General features: G+C 41.3%; 1 protein-coding gene and 1 pseudogene across 4 annotated transcripts in view; one reads left to right on the plus strand and one right to left on the minus strand.

Moving 5' to 3' along the window:
• Nucleotides 1-22,121, minus strand: part of msi2b (musashi RNA-binding protein 2b) — a 576,812-nt gene that overhangs the window by 400,098 nt on the left and 154,593 nt on the right. For all 4 annotated transcript variants that reach the window (XM_088320755.1, XM_088320758.1, XM_088320756.1 and 1 more), the window contains exon 6: nt 17,829-17,921. In XM_088320755.1, coding sequence (XP_088176881.1) covers nt 17,829-17,921 — 93 coding nt within the window. The remainder of the gene's footprint in view (nt 1-17,828; nt 17,922-22,121) is intronic.
• LOC148349012 (U2 spliceosomal RNA) lies at nt 15,472-15,612 on the plus strand (annotated as a pseudogene).

A 22,121-nucleotide genomic window follows, 5' to 3' on the forward strand; every position in this document is an offset into this window, starting at 1 on the left:
GGAAAGTGCATGACATCAACGACGCCCCCAGCCTGCAAACCAGTCCAGAAAGTCTATGACGGCCATGACGCTGCCTCCCGTCTCTGCCAGCTGGTAAATGTAGGGGTTGACACTCACATCATCACTCCTCTTGCGCTTCTCTCACTGTTGTCTTGCGGGCCGGATTTAAACCATTGGTGGGCCTGATCTGGCCCGCGGGCCGCCTGTTTGACACCTGTGGTTTAATCCTTACAGTGAATTAAAAGGTGGGGTGCAACGTTCGAGGTGTGCTTAAAAAGATGAATAATTATTATATATTGTATGAAGTAGAATGAGTGGAGAGTGTTGTGAAAGGATAGTGGGATGTTAAGACGTGTTCTAAGGAATGGGCAGGGCAGCCGTATGATGCAGCAGGGGTAAACCAGTGAAAGCTATCAGGCCCTGCTGTTGAACAGAAGAGTGTGTTGTGTAATGGCTGCTTTCTTGTGTCCCGTTTCGTCTGAAGGGACGAAAGCATGACCAACTTAGGTGCTTTACTTGTTTAGGTGTCTGGGCATTTGGGTTGGCCATGGTCCACAAATTTTAGTGTGTGTATTTTGCCATTTTTCCCTTTTTATATTTTTTTGGGTTATTGTATGTGTTTGTCTTGCTGTCCGTCACCCCTCTTGAGGGATATGACCAAGGTAGATAAATAGATAGACAAACATGCTATTGGCTATTGTCGACTATTTCTATTATCGAGTTTTGTCAACAAAATCAACTGATAATTGCAGCCCAACACTACATTGTGGCAATTTCAATAACCCAATTTCATAGAATTGACTACAATGTTCGAACCTGCGCCTGTAAAGAATTACTCATCGTTGTCCACCCCCGTTTCTATAAACATAGTATAGTTGCGGAGTTCTCCATCTCTTTTGCCCTCATCTTCAGGAATTGACATTCATCTAAGTGAAATCGTATCACGGTTGTCTCGGAGAACCCGATGCGCCGCTCTGCTCGTCTGACTCAGTGGTGACCTTTGTATCTACCTTTATCCCTCATAAGTCCGGCGGCAGTCAATCGGATAAGCTCCTCCTCAGCCTCCACCCATTCGGTTACACCTCCACTAGCTGGCTCTAGACCAGTGGAGCAGAAGAACCGGGACGGCCCGGACATAAAGGAAGGATTGTGGGAGACGAGGCACGCGGGAGGAAGCGGCTCGGACGGGAATCGGAGACACTGAAGTGCCGGTGGAACGATTCCTAGCTTCCGGTTGGGTTAAACCAGAGCGTGGCGAGTCTTTGCAAAAAATTCCAATCAAATTGCCTAGAGATAAAAACGTATTTTACGGAGAAATGAAAATGGAAAAACTACTAGTAAGTGTATAAAAATGGCTTGAAAATTAAAGTAGCATTATGTTATGGCCTACTCATCTCATCAGCTGCACCGCTTATCCTCAGTAGGGTCGCGGGGGTGCTGGAGCCCATCCCAGCAATCAACGGGCAGTGGGCAGGGGACACCCTGAACTGGTTGCCAGCCAATCGCAGGGCACACGGGGACAGACAACTCACTCGCTCATTCACACCTAGGGACAATTTGGAGCGGCCAATTCACCTGACATGCATGTTTTTTTGGAATGTGGGCGGAAACCGGAGTGCCCGGAGGAAACCCACGCAAGCACGGGGAGAACATACAAACTCTGCACAGGAAGTCTGGAGCTGGATTCGAACCCACGCAGGAGGTTCCCAAGACCTTAGAACTGTGCCGCACATGCGCTAACCACTGCGCCGCCGTACTCGTTTTATAATAAATGAATCAATTACATACCCAGAGTTGCCAATCATTCAAAAATATTTTCAGAATTAAAATCTCTTTTAGGGTTTTCTCGTGAAAAGTTTGTGTATAACTTTGGATATGGAATTTTCATACCGTTTAATCTGTACAGTAAATTAAAGGTGGGGTGCAATGTTCGAGGTGTGCTTAAAAAGTTGAAAAATTATTCTTCATTCTCTTAAGTACTTTTATCAGAGCTGTTCGGGGCGAATCACATTAGGTTTGAGGAATGGAGGCTTGAAAACGATGAAATAAAGAAAAGGCCTGCTTCAAATCGAGTTCTAACGCCAACCCGAACCCGAAGAAAGCTAAAAGGATAAGAGTTAATTTGAGAATGTCTAAAATGTACATGAGCTTACTAAGGCTGCAATCATGAATTTAAACCAGGAGATGGCAGCAGAGAGTAACACAATGTCTAATTCCGTACAGAATTAAAATCTCTATTAGGCTTGAAGTTTTTTTATTTTTATAAAAGCATTTAAAAGTGTAATTTTTAAGTCAAAAGTGGTTCTTAGACAAAGATCTCATTGCACATGAAACTTACCGCAAGTGTCCAGCAGATGGCAAAAATGCACCTGAATAATCAAAGAACAATCAAAAGTCTTCATAGAAATTACTTAGTCGGCAATTTGCCATAAAATGGTGTAGTAAACTACAGATGATTTGTAGTTTTTGGCAGCACTGCATACCTAATTAGATAAAAAGTTTTAATTTCACCAAATTTTTACGTTCTTTTTTGACAGATTCTCTTTTTTTTATTATATATCAAAATAAACCGATTAGCTAAAACGTTTTGGTTGCAATGTGGTCAAATATTATATTTATATTATATTATTTAATTCTGTTATTATATTATTATATCACGGTTCACCGATGCTTTACTGTGTTATTGGGGCAAGCAACGGTGGTGTGTCTAAGGCAAGTACAGCCTGGCGGGGCCCATTCTCTCACGAAAAGCAGTAGAACCCACCTGATATGACTCAGATACAGCACCTTCATCATCTGCTCATTGTTGTTTTTTGTTGTAAAATGTCAGGCACTAGATGCTAAATCACTAGGGTCGTAGGGGCACCAGTTCCTGAGGTGTGTCTTGGGCAAGTACAGCCTATCGGGGCCCATTCTCTCACGAAAAGCAGTAGAACCCACCTGATATGACTCAGATACAGCACCCTCATCATCTGCTCATTGTTGTTTTTTGTTGTAAAATGTAAGGCACTAGATGCTAAATCACTAGGGCCGTAGGGGCACCAGTTCCTGAGGTGTGTCTTGGGCAAGTACAGCCTAGCGGGGCCCATCCTTTCACAAGAAGCAGGAGAATCCACCTGATATGACTGGGATATAGCACCCTCATCATCTGCTCGTTGTTGTTTTTTGTTGTAAAATGTCAGGCACTAGATGCTAAATCACTAGGGCCGTAGGGGCACCAGTTCCTGAGGTGTGTCTTGGGCAAGTACAGCCTAGCGGGGCCCATCCTTTCACGAGAAGCAGTAGAACCCACCTGATATGACTCGGACACAGAACATTTAACATCTACTCATTGTTGTTCTGTGTTGTAAAATGTCAAACACTAGATGCTAAATCACTAGGGTCGTAGGGGCACCAGTTCATGAGGTGTGTCTTGGGCAAGTACAGCCTAGCGGGGCCCATTCTCTCACGAAAAGCAGTAGAACCCACCTGATATGACTCAGATACAGCACCTTCATCATCTGCTCATTGTTGTTTTTTGTTGTAAAATGTCAGGCACTAGATGCTAAATCACTAGGGTCGTAGGGGCACCAGTTCCTGAGGTGTGTCTTGGGCAAGTACAGCCTATCGGGGCCCATTCTCTCACGAAAAGCAGTAGAACCCACCTGATATGACTCAGATACAGCACCCTCATCATCTGCTCATTGTTGTTTTTTGTTGTAAAATGTAAGGCACTAGATGCTAAATCACTAGGGCCGTAGGGGCACCAGTTCCTGAGGTGTGTCTTGGGCAAGTACAGCCTAGCGGGGCCCATCCTTTCACAAGAAGCAGGAGAATCCACCTGATATGACTGGGATATAGCACCCTCATCATCTGCTCGTTGTTGTTTTTTGTTGTAAAATGTCAGGCACTAGATGCTAAATCACTAGGGCCGTAGGGGCACCAGTTCCTGAGGTGTGTCTTGGGCAAGTACAGCCTAGCGGGGCCCATCCTTTCACGAGAAGCAGTAGAACCCACCTGATATGACTCGGACACAGAACATTTAACATCTACTCATTGTTGTTCTGTGTTGTAAAATGTCAAACACTAGATGCTAAATCACTAGGGTCGTAGGGGCACCAGTTCATGAGGTGTGTCTTGGGCAAGTACAGCCTAGCGGGGCCCATTCTCTCACGAAAAGCAGTAGAACCCACCTGATATGACTCAGATACAGCACCTTCATCATCTGCTCATTGTTGTTTTTTGTTGTAAAATGTCAGGCACTAGATGCTAAATCACTAGGGTCGTAGGGGCACCAGTTCCTGAGGTGTGTCTTGGGCAAGTACAGCCTATCGGGGCCCATTCTCTCACGAAAAGCAGTAGAACCCACCTGATATGACTCAGATACAGCACCCTCATCATCTGCTCATTGTTGTTTTTTGTTGTAAAATGTAAGGCACTAGATGCTAAATCACTAGGGCCGTAGGGGCACCAGTTCCTGAGGTGTGTCTTGGGCAAGTACAGCCTAGCGGGGCCCATCCTTTCACAAGAAGCAGGAGAATCCACCTGATATGACTGGGATATAGCAGCCTCATCATCTGCTCGTTGTTGTTTTTTGTTGTAAAATGTCAGGCACTAGATGCTAAATCACTAGGGCCGTAGGGGCACCAGTTCCTGAGGTGTGTCTTGGGCAAGTACAGCCTAGCGGGGCCCATCCTTTCACGAGAAGCAGTAGAACCCACCTGATATGACTCGGACACAGAACATTTAACATCTACTCATTGTTGTTCTGTGTTGTAAAATGTCAAACACTAGATGCTAAATCACTAGGGTCGTAGGGGCACCAGTTCATGAGGTGTGTCTTGGGCAAGTACAGCCTAGCGGGGCCCATTCTCTCACGAAAAGCAGTAGAACCCACCTGATATGACTCAGATACAGCACCTTCATCATCTGCTCATTGTTGTTTTTTGTTGTAAAATGTCAGGCACTAGATGCTAAATCACTAGGGTCGTAGGGGCACCAGTTCCTGAGGTGTGTCTTGGGCAAGTACAGCCTATCGGGGCCCATTCTCTCACGAAAAGCAGTAGAACCCACCTGATATGACTCAGATACAGCACCCTCATCATCTGCTCATTGTTGTTTTTTGTTGTAAAATGTAAGGCACTAGATGCTAAATCACTAGGGCCGTAGGGGCACCAGTTCCTGAGGTGTGTCTTGGGCAAGTACAGCCTAGCGGGGCCCATCCTTTCACAAGAAGCAGGAGAATCCACCTGATATGACTGGGATATAGCACCCTCATCATCTGCTCGTTGTTGTTTTTTGTTGTAAAATGTCAGGCACTAGATGCTAAATCACTAGGGCCGTAGGGGCACCAGTTCCTGAGGTGTGTCTTGGGCAAGTACAGCCTAGCGGGGCCCATCCTTTCACGAGAAGCAGTAGAACCCACCTGATATGACTCGGACACAGAACATTTAACATCTACTCATTGTTGTTCTGTGTTGTAAAATGTCAAACACTAGATGCTAAATCACTAGGGTCGTAGGGGCACCAGTTCATGAGGTGTGTCTTGGGCAAGTACAGCCTAGCGGGGCCCATTCTCTCACGAAAAGCAGTAGAACCCACCTGATATGACTCAGATACAGCACCTTCATCATCTGCTCATTGTTGTTTTTTGTTGTAAAATGTCAGGCACTAGATGCTAAATCACTAGGGTCGTAGGGGCACCAGTTCCTGAGGTGTGTCTTGGGCAAGTACAGCCTATCGGGGCCCATTCTCTCACGAAAAGCAGTAGAACCCACCTGATATGACTCAGATACAGCACCTTCATCATCTGCTCATTGTTGTTTTTTGTTGTAAAATGTCAGGCACTAGATGCTAAATCACTAGGGTCGTAGGGGCACCAGTTCCTGAGGTGTGTCTTGGGCAAGTACAGCCTATCGGGGCCCATTCTCTCACGAAAAGCAGTAGAACCCACCTGATATGACTCAGATACAGCACCTTCATCATCTGCTCATTGTTGTTTTTTGTTGTAAAATGTCAGGCACTAGATGCTAAATCACTAGGGTCGTAGGGGCACCAGTTCCTGAGGTGTGTCTTGGGCAAGTACAGCCTATCGGGGCCCATTCTCTCACGAAAAGCAGTAGAACCCACCTGATATGACTCAGATACAGCACCTTCATCATCTGCTCATTGTTGTTTTTTGTTGTAAAATGTCAGGCACTAGATGCTAAATCACTAGGGTCGTAGGGGCACCAGTTCCTGAGGTGTGTCTTGGGCAAGTACAGCCTATCGGGGCCCATTCTCTCACGAAAAGCAGTAGAACCCACCTGATATGACTCAGACACAGCACCTTCATCATCTGCTCATTGTTGTTTTTTGTTGTAAAATGTCAGGCACTAGATGCTAAATCACTAGGGTCGTAGGGGCACCAGTTCCTGAGGTGTGTCTTGGGCAAGTACAGCCTATCGGGGCCCATTCTCTCACGAAAAGCAGTAGAACCCACCTGATATGACTCAGATACAGCACCTTCATCATCTGCTCATTGTTGTTTTTTGTTGTAAAATGTCAGGCACTAGATGCTAAATCACTAGGGTCGTAGGGGCACCAGTTCCTGTGGTGTGTCTTGGGCAAGTACAGCCTGGCGGGAACCATCCTCTCCCAAAAAGCAGTAGAATCCACCTGATATGACTCAGATACAGCACCCTCATCATCTGCTCATTGTTGTTTTTTGTTGTAAAATGTAAGGCACTAGATGCTAAATCACTAGGGCCGTAGGGGCACCAGTTCCTGAGGTGTGTCTTGGGCAAGTACAGCCTAGCGGGGCCCATCCTTTCACGAGAAGCAGGAGAATCCACCTGATATGACTGGGATACAGCACCCTCATCATCTGCTTGTTGTTGTTTTTTGTTGTAAAATGTCAGGCACTAGATGCTAAATCACTAGGGCCGTAGGGGCACCAGTTCCTGAGGTGTGTCTTGGGCAAGTACAGCCTAGCGGGGCCCATCCTTTCACGAGAAGCAGTAGAACCCACCTGATATGACTCGGACACAGAACATTTAACATCTACTCATTGTTGTTCTGTGTTGTAAAATGTCAAACACTAGATGCTAAATCACTAGGGTCGTAGGGGCACCAGTTCCTGAGGTGTGTCTTGGGCAAGTACAGCCTAGCGGGGCCCATCCTCTCACGAAAAGCAGTAGAATCCACCTGATATGACTCAGATACAGCACCCTCATCATCTGCTCATTGTTGTTTTTTGTTGTAAAACGTAAGGCACTAGATGCTAAATCACTAGGGCCGTAGGGGCACCAGTTCCTGAGGTGTGTCTTGGGCAAGTACAGCCTAGCGGGGCCCATCCTCTCACGAAAAGCAGTAGAATCCACCTGATATGACTCAGATACAGCACCTTCATCATCTGATCATTGTTGTTTTTTGTTGTAAAATGTCAGGCACTAGATGCTAAATCACTAGGGTTGTAGGGGCACCAGTTCCTGTGGTGTGTCTAGGGCAAGTACAGCCTGGCGGGAACCATCCTCTCACAAGAAGCAGGAGAATCCCCCTGATATGACTCGGACACAGCACCCTCATCATCTGCTCATTGTTGTTTTTGGTTATAAAATGTCAGACACTAGATGCTTAATCACTCTAGGGTCATAGAGGCACCAGTTCCTGTGGTGTGTCTTGGACAAGTACAGCCTGGTGGCGCCCATCCCTCTCCAGGTCAACATATGTTTCCACCCGGGTAAGAAGAATGTTTCAGCCATCCATTTGCTTTTACTTTAAATATAATCATAGTTTTTGCTCATTTTCTAAAAAAAAGTTTTGGCCAGAGTAGTAATTAAAATATAATGTGTTTATCTATCTATAGATCGAAGCTATACCCCCCTACCGGGAGGTAGCTTGGGCCAAGAACACATTCACCTTCGCCAAACATTCATTCGACTTTGCACTACCTAACCTGACACCGAACATTAAGCTCACAGCACAATTAGAGGTAAATCGCTGTGCCACGCAATCCTTAAACAGCTGACAGCATACACTGGTTTACCCCCTCCGCATCATGTGCGTCGATGTCATTCATTCTTAACTATCCTTCGCCGTCTGTATCCATCCTGAGCATACTCTTGCATCCATTTAATCAACCAATGTTACAACCCGAGCACGTTTCACCACATCCATCCAACCATATTTAGACCTTCCATTCATTCTACTTCCGACTACTTCTGCACTACTTACTCTCTTAGGAAAACGGCCATCATCCATTCTTTCCATATGTCCAAACATTTTCATGTGTTTATCTTATTTAGAATTTAAATATTGAACTAATCCTTGGTTTTAGAATACAAAGATTGGAATGAAAACATGTTTAGTTCATTTGATTGACAGAAAATGAATCATTAGATGATCGGATGTTCAAATAATGTTGCTTCCTGTACACTTGCAAAAATAACATCCCTTACTTTTCACATCAAGGATAAAACAGCTACTAACAGAAATACACGGAATAAGGGTGAATCAAATCATAACTTTTTCAATCATTGGTTGTTTTCTGAAGCAAGCACATTTTTCAAAAGCAGTGTGTGGAGAAAAACAAAACAAAACAAAAATGGAAATAATAACATTCTCTTCCCGGGCAGGACAAAAATGATTTATTTCAAACAACCTCTAGCTGAAAGACTATTTACATAAAGGATCCGATTTTCTCTCACGGTTGCCATGGCGCCCAATTGGCCCCGCCCGTATGTCACGGTTGCCATGGCGCCCAATTGGCCCCGCCCGTATGTCACGGTTGCCATGGCGCCCAATTGGCCTCGCGTGTGTGGCGCCAGCTGCAGCTTGTTGACAGATTGGCTCCCTGTCAGTATTTAAACTCTGTCCTGTCAGTCCCCTTTTGTCGGTCCGTCTGCGAATCTCTGTTTTTGCACGGCAAGCCTTTTTTTGCCTGTCCTGTTTGTCTCCCGTTACGATCTGTTTTGATCGAGACCACGTCTACTCTCCTATCCTGGCTTTCGACTTGTTTCCGATCCCGATCACGTTTTTGCTCTTCTGTCCCGGCCACTGACCCGTTTTTTTCCGTTCCCGACACCGCCATCGCTCGCCACGGAAGTCCCACTGCCGCGTTCTGAGCGATCTGCTGCCCGCGACCAGCGATCAGCAGATGGTGTTTGTAATCCATTCTTCCCAATAAAACTGTGAGAAACGTTTACTTAATCACCTCCCTCTGACTAACAAAATAGGTGGCTGTATTCGATAGCTATTAGCGAGGTAACGGGATCCTTTAGAGATGAGTTCATCAGTAACTTGTGGACGTGCTAGAGTGGTAATACAGTTGTTTTTTTCCATTTTCCTTTTTTCAAAGGCGAGGTGCTGAGGTTACAGACAGAAACTGTGACCCAGTTGCGACCACACAAGCTGTTTGCCCTCCCCCTACCACTCCACCCCGACACCTCTGCAAACCACATCCTGATAATTGGCTTGTGGTGCCACGTGCACACTCACGCACACAAACACACACATGCTGCATTTTATGTCACAGCGAAAGGGAACGTCTCACTCTTTTCTCTGCAAAGAGTCACTCTGTGTTCGTGACACTTACACAATCTATTGAGATGTAACACAACAGTTGCGGCTAGACTTTAGCCCTTTGTTGATTTTTGGGTTGAAGGCTGTTTTCCAAGAGTTTTTATTATAGATAAGATATGCTTTGAATCTGCCTTTTAATAGAGTAGGACAGGACAGGACAGGCCAGACCAGGCCAGGACAGGACAAGACAGAATAGAATAGAATAGGTTTTTATTGTCATTTACCGTAAATTCCGGACTATAAGCCGCTACTTTTTTCCCTGACTTTCAACCCTGCGGCTTATTCAGTGATGCGGTCAATTTATGTCATTTTTCTAATGGCCGCCATCGGCGCTCGAGTGTTGCTACGATTAACTGCCTAGTCACTGCCACCGTTTGGGATGAAAGCTATATTATTATTATTAAAGCTTTGAAAACTCTCTCGGTGTACTGTCTTTCTTTGTAAATATGTGTAACCCATGTTTAATATGTATTTGCAACTGTATATTTTTGTAATGTATTTATTTGTATTTATTTTAGACACTTATTCTGATATGTTTTGCACGAGTGAACGAAAAATGAGGGGCGGAACAAACGCGGGGTGCAGAGTTTAAATGGGGACCGCTAAAGGTGAGGGACAAACAAGGAAAGAAGAGGGGGTAAAAAGTTGGTTAAAGAAAAAGGAGTTGCGTGAGTAAATGTGTTCATCTGATATATTTTTCCCACCCTTACCTTTGGCAATATACACTTTTTTCCTTGGATTACTTTCAACGGGACCCGGACTCTGCAGGTTTGCATCAAACCTTAAGTACCGGTATCATTTTCCGTTCATTTTGCCAGCTGTGATTTTTGGACTGTGGACTTTAATGAAGGACATTTAATTTCAATCGCGGGACCTGAAGTCGGGTTTGGGTTAATTTTGTGTTTGTGTTACATGTTTAAATGTGGGCGCATGCAGCTTGTATACAGGTGCGGCTTATGTATGTACAAAATCGGTTATCCTCTTAAAATGTGGTGGGTGCGGCTTATAATCAGGTGCGCTCTATAGTCCGGAATTTACTGTAAATCAACATGGTGACCATTATATATATCATAATATTAGACATGGCACTCCAGGGTAAACATGTAATAAACACTTTAAAGAGAAAAAATAATATTAAAAAGAAACTGTCAGAATAAATGGAAAAATATATTTACAACTTAGTGCTTAGAGACAGTCCCAAGTTCTAATAATATTGCAAAAAGAGGATAGTGTATCTTAACAATAGTAGTGCAATATCATGAGCAGGAATAGAATTCCTAAATAAGGACACAAGATATATATTTTCACTATTTTGCACACTTGTTTAGGGTGGTGCTGGCCTTTTAAGACTTTATTTGATGGGTATCGTTCCAAATTGAATAAATAAAAAAAGGGTATATAATTTTAATGCCTTCCAAAAATATGTGAAAACATTTTAATTTTTGGTATTATTATTTATATATTTTTAGGTTATTTAAATGCAATATAATTTCCAAAAAATATTGTTTTTTAAATGTATATACTTTTGAATTATATTGGAAATTTAGTATTTCACCCAAATTAGCTTACTTGTTTGAAATTGTTTGATCTCTCCACCAATTGCAATTATATATTTGTTTATTAATTAGGCAAATAAAATGTAAGTCAAAATTGAACAAATTATTTTCGCGATACAAAATTGTTATTTTATATATTTCTTCCACAATATTTAACTACGTTTTCAGTATGTTTTTACGTCTTAATGTTGGAAAAACTGGGGAAAGGGAAAAATAACTTTTGCAATACTGTAATTGTAGAAAAAGGGTAAATAGTTGTATTTTTCCCAACTTTTGCAGCTCTCTGCAGCAAATATCAGGATTAAAAAATTGAGGAAATAATGGTAAATTAGGAAAATAGTTGTTAATACTGCATCTAAAAAATATTAAACATTTGAATAACTAATTATTTTCCCCGTTCACCATTATTTCCTCAATTTTTTTAATCCTGATATTTGGGAATCAGAAAATTAGGAAAATAGTTGATAATACCACATCTAAAAATATTAAATATTTGAATAACTACTCATTTTCCCCGTTCCCCATTTTTTTCTCAATTTTTTTAATCCTGATATTTAGCAATTAGAAAATTAGGAATATAGTTGTTAATACCTCTTGTAAAAATATTAAATATTTAAATAAATAATTATTTTCCCCGTTTACCATTATTTCCTCAATTTCTTTAATCCTGATATTTAGGAATTAGAAAATTAGGAAAATAGTTGTTAATATCGCATCCAAAAATATTAAATATTTGAATAACTAATTATTTTCCCCGTTGACCATTAATTCCTAAAAAAAAATGTAATCTTGATATTTAGGAATAAGAAAATTAGGAAAATAGAAGTTAATACTGCATCTAAAAATGTTAAATATTGGAATAACTAATTATTTTCCCCGTTGACCATTATTTCCTAAAAAAACCATTTAATCCTGTTATTTAGGAATTAGAAAATCAGGAAAATTGTTGTTAATACCACATCCAAAAATATTAAATATTTGAATAACTAATTATTTTCCCCGTTGACCATTATTTCCTAAAAAAAAATGTAATCTTGATATTTAGGAATTAGAAAATTAGGAAAATAGTAGTTAATACTGCATCTAAAAATGTTAAATATTGGAATAATTGTTTTCCCTGTTACCTTTTATTGGCTTATTTTTCTAATCCTGATATTTAGGAATTACAAAATTAGGAAAATAGTGTTAATACTGCATCTAAAAATATTAAATATTTGAATAACTATTTTCCCCATTTCTGCAGCTTAAGACAGCAACAATAAAATATTTGTCAAATAAAATAATTTAATTGGATTAACAAAATATGCTACCGTATTTTACTATATTTTACCCAATTTGTGCAACTGTATGCAGCAAAAAAGTCCAAATGAACAAAGTGAGAAAAAAAAATGGTAAAAAGGGATATCGAAATTGTGAAAGTATCATAATTGACAAAAAAGGTCAATGAAATGAGCAAATATAATCGTATTTTCAAGACTATTTACACCAAAGTGCTTAAACTGTTGAGCCTAGATCTGTTTCAACATTTTCACATGCTAATTGGAGATTATGTGTGACAGTTGGTCAATTCATCAAAAAGCAATTCATTTACATTTCCGCCAGCAATTTTTTCACACACTAATCGTAGAATTCATGGTGCATTCCTCGTAAGGGAGGCCAAACCGCCCGCTTTATACGTGACACTCGTATAGCTCAGGTATTACCCCCGCCGATATTTCCCGGCGACGTTTAATTCGCCAAGTTCTCACGGACCCCGATGCACAGCTAATCACGCAAGCGTATAAATACTCTTAATCGCTGGAACACTCACGCCAGGCTGGCTCTTTATTGCAGACACATGGAGGCATGCACAGAACTACCGTATTTTCCGCACTATAAGGCGCACCTAAAAGCCTTTATTTTTTTCAAAAGCTGACCATGCGCCTTATAATACAGTGCGCCTTATACATGGATCAATATTAAGTCGCAAAGTCTTGCAACTAAGGCAAGCAGCCGCCGACTAGATTTTCCCCACGAAGGCGAAGTAGTCCTTGGTGTATGCTGGGATTTATATACCCGCGTTTCATTGGCTAATTATCATTTGAATCGATCACTATTGGCTAAAGTTATTTGGAGGTAAAGGGGGCGGATCCTTTTTATCATTTACAGGCTCCCATAGGCTAAAGGGGCAAAACAAAGCCTGCAATTGGCCGAAAAAGATGTGTCAATCATCAGTTGAATCGATCACTATTGGCTCAAGTTGTTCGGAGGTAAAGAGGGCGGATCCTTTTTATCATTTACAGGCTAGCATAGGCTAAAGGGGCAAAACAAAGCCTGTGATTGGCCGAAAAAGATGAATGTGAATAGCATGTTGGGTTGACGGCATAGAGAAAACAGTATTTTACTATTCTGTACTGTATTTGTAAATATTTTACTCTCCTGGATTTACTACACTCACGGATATAAGAGGACCATGGTTGCACAATATTATTGAACACAACGACTTCGGTGAGCTACTCCGGCTATATATTTTCCCAGTATCTTGTTTCAGAGTGATATTGATGTTTCTGTGATGGTTCTTTTTTTAAATTAAACTCAATTCCAAGTGTTTAGTGTCATATGCACAGTAAAGTTGCGAGCGAAAAAGAAAATAGAAACTAAGGAATGGTTGGCATTTCTTGAATCCCAAGACTTTAACCTTCCGAATGATATTTGGAACGATGCATTTGAGTGACATCATACGGACACCGCATCCGCACGTGTCTACGACACGTATTTGCTTCTTTGCAAGCTTTCGGAATGTTAAGGGGGTAATAAGTTTGACTGAACTATCTGACTGTTTTGTCGACGTTCCCATTGTAGCGCCTTATTATCCGGTGCGCCTTGTGTATGGAAAATATAGGACAAATAACTATTTTTTGGGGGTGCGCCCTATTACCCGGTGCGCCTTATAGTGCGGAAAATACGGTAGCCTATAAAACTGCAAGAAAATACAAAAAAAAATAAAACATGTACAAGATCTGGCTCAATCAGTCTGATTTGTTTGTTTCCTCCTAAGCGTTGGAGGATTTCTCAAGAGGAGGGGAAAAAAAAACTTTGTATAATCAAGTCAATTATGTCATTCAATCAAGTCAAAACTCTTTTTGGAGCCCTTTCTCAAATCCGGTGATTGGAAAAAGCACGCTAGCTCGCAGAGCGCCGAGGCGAAATGATAATAATAAATAAAATCGTATGTTTTGCAAGCCTCCTCGACGCAAACAATAACAAGCTGGCTTTTGGGGTAGCGGGTCGGAACCAAAAATAACCGTTTTCATGATTCCGTAACGGCTCTTTTGTCTCCTTGAGGACACGGCGCATTATGTGCCCATGAAAAATCCATCCTGGCGGAAACTGTTTAAACTCAAGGTCAAGTGCTGATGTTACGCAGCCGAAGGTGACCTTGACTGATGTGGAATATGACATGAGGGAAATGGATCTCCACTCAGGGGGGAGGAAATTATCTGTGAAATGCTAGCACTGTATCAAAGCCTGTTTGTGCTCGTGTGTGTGGCGTTCATGTCCTTGTATGAAAGGGCAGGAAAAAGCACGCCTCGCTCGCCACAAAGACCGCACGGCGACAACGCTGTCGCGATATTTCGCTTCCCTTGCAAATTACGAGCGGAACCTCCAAAGAGATGAAGTGTGAAGTAAGGATGGGCGGATTGATACAAATATCGATATTAATGATACTGAGCGAGTACCGTAAATTCCGGACTATAAGCCGCTACTTTTTCCCCTAACTTTCAACCCTGCGGCTTATTCAGTGATGCGGCCAAATTTATGTAATTTTTCTAACGGCCGCTAGCGGCGCTCGAGTGTTGCTACCATTAACTGCCCTGTCAAAGCAATATTATTATTATTAAAGCTTTGAAAACTCTCTCGATGTACCGTCTTTCTTTGTAAACATGTGTAACCCATGTATAATATGTATTTGCAACTTTATATTTTTGTAATGTATTTATTTGTATTTATTTTAGACGCTTATTCTGATACGGGTGAACGAAAAATGAGGGGCGGAACAAACGCGGGGTGCCGAGTTTAAATGGGGACCGCTAAAGGTGAGGGACAGACAAGGAAAGAAGAGGGGGTAAAAAGTTGGTTAAAGTAAAAGAAGTTGCGTGAGTAAATGTGTTCATCTGATATATTTTTCCCACCCTTACCTTTGGAAATATACACTTTTTTCCTTGGATCACTTTCAACGGGACCTGGACTCTGCAGGTCTGCATCAAACCTTAAGTATCGGTATCATTTTCTGTTCATTTTGCCGGCTGTGTTTTTTAGACTGTGGATTTTAATGAAGGGCTAGGACCTTAATTTGGCCGGACCGCACATGTGGAAATCAAGGCTTTGATGCTAGGTCCTTAGCTTGGCCTTTTGGCCGAGTGGCCCTTTGCCATGATCTTTGATTTTTGCACTCCGGAGATGGAATAAGAGCTTGTTCTGTCCACTCCACGCATCGGCCCGGTATTGCAGTACCTCCGGGAACGGTGCATTCGCAATGATCGCAGCAAGGCTTTAGGGCTAGGACCTTAGCTTGGCCTTTTGGCTGAGAGTAAGTGTCCCGGCTCCTAGGCTTTGTAGCGTATTATGAACTGACCGATAACGGATAATGGATAATGAATAACGAAGATAGATCAATAACCCTTAAAAACCCCAAACCCCACATTTAGTTTCAATCGTGGGACTTGAAGTCAGGTTTGGGTTAATTTTGTGTTTGTGTTACAATTTTAAACGTGGGCGCATGCGGCTTATATACAGGTGCGGCTTGTGTATGTACAAAATTGTTTTCCTCTAAAAATGTGGTGGGTGCGGCTTATAATCAGGTGAGCTCTATAGTCCGGAATTTACGGTACTTATCATCCTCAGGGTTTGTACACAGTTTTTCATGGCTGGATTCAAGCACTTTTTAGGACTTTCAAAGCCATTTTTCCAATCCCTCGGCTACCATCAAAGAAGAAATACGGTGTGAATTATGTATTTTGCAGAGCCACAGATATATCTGTGATTTAAATATACAATGTTTAATCTTGTGTGTTCATTAGATCCAGATATAGGACTTTTATATCTTGTCTTATATCTTTATCTTTTAAAATGTGAATTTCCCTTCGGGGATGAATAAAGTATCTATCTTTATATCTATCTATCTTAAGTAATATATTTGTTTTTAAGTCATGGGATCACTAGTAGACCAGTATTTTCAGAGCGGAGGCTCCGGACCGGAACATAGGGCAAAATTAAATCTGAAAGATATGAGGGAGCAAGTCCATGCATGATTTTGTATACTACCAACAGAACCTTAAAATCACATCTTAAGGTTAACAAGGAGCCAATGCAGGTTAGCTAAAATTGGGGTCATGTGGTCAAACTTTCTGGTCTGAGTTAAAAGCCTCGCTGCAGCATTTTGTAAACAAAGTGTCGGTATTGGATTCGTATTGATAGATAGAGATAGATAGATAGATACTGATTGATACTACCCTGTATTTTATGTGTGATGATACCAAAGTTCCCAGTATTACCCACCCTTACTGTAAAGTTCATCAAATTTGAATTTAAGAAGAATATTGCGTGGGGGGGGTGGTTCTGGTTGGGATAGTTGTAGAGAGAACAATTCCTTCCCATTTGTTGATTGGAGTTCCAAGACTTTCACCTGCAACTAGTGTTAAATTTCCATGCTTACTTTTAATTTTTCACTCTAAAAATTGCTTGTGTCAAAATCACCCAATTTGGCTCACATAGTTCATCACCAGGTTCCAATGATTTTAGTGTTTGGCATTAAATTACACAGTGGTTTAAAACTAATTGATTGTTGTGGGTTGTTTTATACATAAATAGATGGTTTTGTTTTAATAAAACGATATATTTACATTGTGTCTGGAATAAAATCTTAGCATTTATTTTCTAAACAAATACCCAGTTGTTATGGGATTTTAAAAGTAGCTAATACTTTAGTCTTTTTAAAGTTCAAAATTATTGTTTTTTTTTTATTAGATGACAAAATTTGGGGATTTTCTGGTCCTCTCTTCCCCAAAAATACGGGTCATTTAAATCTACCAACCACCATTGACCCAGATGGGTTATTTTTTTATCCAACCCACTCTGATATCCATGAAAAAAGCTTATTTACCTGTGTGAAAGGGAAAAAAAGGAGTATTACACTGTTTCCCCCCCCAGGGAAAATGTTGCCCAATATATTTTTCATATTAATTTCATATCATGATTTTCATCTAGAAAAATAAACAAATATCAATAAAGATAATAATGTCTGATATAGGTCATCTCACGTTTGTTTTTAACTTGGAGAAATAGTTCTTAAATTGTGTCGTTTTTCTGCCGGGATAATTTTGTGGAGTTCAAAATATTGCAAAACTGCAAAAAATATATACATACCAGTATATATATAAATGTGATTATTTGGATTTATTTTGGAGGTTCAGAGTAACACGTTGTATGGTGGCGTGACTACATGAGTTGAGCATTCCATTTTTCTATCAGAAAAAAATATCACTTATTGCAATGGACTTTGGAGGTTCCACTCGTCCATGATTTCGGAAAAAAAATCTTACCATTGATCACACACAAACTTTTCAATCAAAATCAAACCACAAATTCCACCAAAACCCCAAATATCGGATAAAGAGCATGGAGATCAACAAGCATGTGGCTGGAGAGGATACGCAATTTTACGATCACAGACGAATTCAGGAAAGCTCTTACCTTGCCGAACTGTTCAAAGTACTGCTTGACGTCTTCCACAACTGTATTGGCTGAAAGGCCACCCACGAAAATTTTCTTCGTTCTTGTGACCATCTGAAAGGCAAACGATGGACTGATCAGCGTCATCAAACAAACACAATTAATGTGCAAGCAGACTTTAACACTGTACAAGGCCCAAACTATTATTTGGAGTTCTGGATTTGTAGCATCGAACCTCCCGTGTGGAGTTTGCATGTTCTCCCTGTGCTTGCGTGGGTTTCCTCCAGGCACTTTGGTTTCCTCCCACATTCCAAAAACATGCATGTTAGTTTAATTGGCCAGTCAAATTTGTCTCTAGGTGTGAATGAGCGAGTGAATTGTCTGTCCCTGTGTGCCCTGCGATCAGTTCAGGGTTTCCCCTGCCCACTGCACGAAGATAGCTGGGATGGGCTCAGGCACCCCCGCGACCCTACTGAGGATAAGCGGTGAAGATAATGGATAGATGGGATGGATTTGTAGCAAGCAACGTCACGTAGCAGAGTTTTATTTCCTATACTGGTAATGTTCTCTTCCAAACATCAGGTTATTCTCAAAAGGTATTGTCAACATGAGCAATTATTTATTGTCGACAAGGTGAATTAATGAGTGCTGATGGAATCAGGATGCAAGAAAGCCTCGTTTAAATCCAAAAAGTGACAATATGACGGATTTCTACCCAAAACACCAAAGTGGTCCTAATTTGAAGGTGAAGAAGAGGACATGGAACTACTGCAAATGTCTGCAAACGATTATGAATTTCATTAACGGTGCCAAGCTCATTGCCTGAATTTTTAGAGCATATAAGGATGCTAACTTCAATCACTGGAAATAGATAAAATCATTTTTATTTTGCCATTGTTGGTACCTGTCTTACAGATAGGTATGGTACAAAATGGTGTGGTACGGAATGGTCTTGTACAAATTGGTATCTATCTATCTACCTTGGTCATATCCCTCAAGAGGGGTGACCGACAGCAAGACAAACACATACAATAACAAAGAAAATAAAAGGGAAATAAATAGCATAAAAAAAACACACAAAAATCTTTGGACCAAGGCCAACCCAATTGCCCAAACAAGTTAGGCACCTCGGCACCCAAGTGGGATATGCTTTCGTCCCTCCAGATTAAATGGGACACCAGAAAGCGGCCCTGTCACTTAGGTCAGGGTGACACAACACACTCTTCTGTTCAACAGCAGTGCCGAACAGCTTTCACTGGTTTACCCCTCCCGCATCATACGAATGACCAGCCCATCCTTAAGAACGCGTCCACAATCCCACTATCCTTTCACAACACCTCTCCACTCCTTTCTATCACCAACAAAAGCTCTAGCTTCCACTATATTTAAACCTCTTTCCTGCAGTGCACTCATAACACCATCCATCCACGTCAATCACAGCCTTCCTCTTGTTCTCCTTCCATTGACTTCTGCTCTGTAGATCCTTATTTTTTTTTTAAATTGGTATAAATTTGTATCTATAAACACAAAATAAAGGTTGTACGATAGAAAATAGCAATCCAACCCCTTAAATTTTCATAATATATTACAAAGTCCCATCGTCATCATCTTGTCATGAGGGATGACGTTTCGTGCTCATTGTGGGGACACGATCGCCATGGTGACTGATATTATGCGATCACCAGAAACAACAGGCGTTGAAAAGTTTATGCATTGTTCATGCATAATTTCAGTGTTTTTGCTATAATATATTATTTTGGATGCATAGTGTCCTTGGGTTTATGGAAAGCAGTGTTTATATTGGCTGTATCACAAATGAAGAAAAAAGCATCAACACGAAAGGAAGTTTTCTTGTAAACGAGTAGATTTTAGAAACTTGGCAATGTTCAACTGTTTTTTAATTAGTAACGGTAAAAGCCAGAAACATACTTTTTTGAAAATGAAAGATGGGGTTCAAGCTTTTATTTGAAATGTCCTATGCCTATATCACTAGAAAAGTACCGTAAATTCCGGACAATAAGCCGCTACCTTTTTCCCAAACGTTCAACCCTGCGGCTTATTCAGTGATGCGGCCAATTTATGTAATTTTTCTAACGGCCGCCAGCGGCGCGCGAGTACAAAAGGTAAGATTTAGACCGGTGGAATTAATGCGCCGAGGAAGACTGCAACTTCTTAGCTTGTGCACAATTTAAATTAGCATAGACATATCCTCACCATGTAAATTGCAAAAAGAAAGGCACATGACGCAACTTTCAAGCTAAATGCAATCGAGCAGTCCGATAGAGAAGGAAACAAAGCTACTGCACGTAAACTTTACTTTGCGAGTGTGTTGCTAGTGTGTTTTTGAATGAGGGAGCGTGGGACGACGTCTATATGACAAGGTCTCTTTCCCATACTGGGTAAGACGACTTTGATGACGTCAGTTGTAAGGAGGAAGATGATGACGGATTACCGTGATTTCTACAAGTACCGTAAATTTTTTTTGACAGACTCGTTTACTTTGTTGCGAGCGTGTTCCTAGTAGCGTTTTGCTACCCTTCACAGGCACGGTTTGGGATGAAAGTTATAATATTATTATTAAAGCTTTGAAAACTCTCTCGGTGTACCGTCTTTTTTTGTAAATATGTGTAACCATGTATAATATGTATTTGCAACTGTATATTTTTTTATGTATTTATTTTAGAGACTTATTATGATATGTTTTCCACAGGCAAATCAAAAAGAAGGGGCGAAAACAACGGAGGCTGATGGGAAGTGGAGTAAAGGTGAGACGTGTTTGTGGACGCAGCGGACAATAGTGGATATATATTTTTCCCACCCTTACCTTTGGAAAAATATATTTTTTTCCCTTGGATTATTTTCAACGGGACCCGGACTCTGCAGGTCTGCATCGAACCTTAAGTACCGGTATCATTTTCCATTCATTTGTCCGGCTGTGGTTTTTGGACTGTGTATATTCAGTTGCAATCGCGGGACTCAAAGTCGGATTGGGGTTAATTTTGTGATTGTGTTTCATGTTTTAATGTGGGCGCATGCGGCTTACCAGCTCAGTAGCCTAGATGGTAAGGCGCCCGCTTTGAGACTGGGAGGTCGGTGGTTCGCGCCCCGGCCGAGTCATTCCTAAGACTTAAAAAGTGGTCGGCGGCGCCCTCTGTTGGCTGCGGCTGCATCGGCTCGCTACAACGGGTCAGGTGCAATCGACATTTCGTTCTGTGTACATTGTTACACAGAATGACAATACAAGGAAATTATTATTATTATTATTATTATGTACAGGTGCGGCTTGTGTAAGTACAAAAGCGGTTATCCCCTTCAAATGTGGTGGGTGCGGCTTATAATCAGGTGCGCTCTATAGTCCGGAATTTACGTTTTTTTTTTTTTTTTTTTTTGGCTAGCTTTCCCAATTTGAGAAAAACGACTGGCAGTGAATGAGTTCATCAACAATTCGGGATACACACTATATCCGAATAAAAACGGTATGGTTATCCCATCCTTTCACAAGAACTTTGGCCGGAAGAGACTCGGCAGCTGCAGCATCCTCATCTGCCCTCCTCCTTGCCAACATCATCCCTCAGACCTTGGGGGTTATCAGCCTTGGATGCCAACCGCCGGCAACCCGGGGCCAGACAGCCGCAGATAAGCCGGCTCTGAGACTATTTATCATCATCACTCACTTTTATCTTTGCAAATCCAGGTGAAATAAAGAAATGGATGAATAAAAAAAAAGAGTCCCCCGTGTCGGTTAGCCTAGAGTCGGCGGGTCGGATTTTTTTGTCCCGTTTCCCTTGCACGCCTCCCTGTTCCCTGGTCATCTTTCCATCGTGTTCCATCAAACCTGTTCCACCCTGTCAAGTTTTCAGGCTCGTCTCTCTCCCGAGAAGCTGATGGCATTGCTGACTCTCGCTATAACACAATTACTCGTCCTGTTTTTTTTCGTTTTTGTTTTGTTCCCATGGCGACGGGAGACATTACATCTCATTGCTCCGTACTATCAAACTAAATGGAGAGGTTGCGCTTTTTGGTTTGGACTTTAATTGCCTTAAATGTCTGATTTAAATAAATCAGATGTGTTTTAATCAAATTCAGGTTGATGAGCGCTGTTGCGCTAACATAATTACGGGGTAAAAAACAATATTCTATGAAAACAAAAAGGAAACTCAAGGGAAGGAGGAAAACACCTTTAGAATTTTAATAGGATTCAGAAATGGACAGGCGGAATGCATCTTCAACCCTGTTTTTTTTTTCTTAACCTAATTTTAAAGACATTTGGCTATTTTTGAACATCCCGAAGAGACGCTGTATGTGTGTGTGTGA

This window comes from Urocampus carinirostris, chromosome 17, assembly GCF_059441175.1.
Source record: "Urocampus carinirostris isolate Australia breed hairy pipefish chromosome 17, RoL_Ucar_1.0, whole genome shotgun sequence".
Lineage (NCBI taxonomy): Eukaryota > Metazoa > Chordata > Actinopteri > Syngnathiformes > Syngnathidae > Urocampus > Urocampus carinirostris.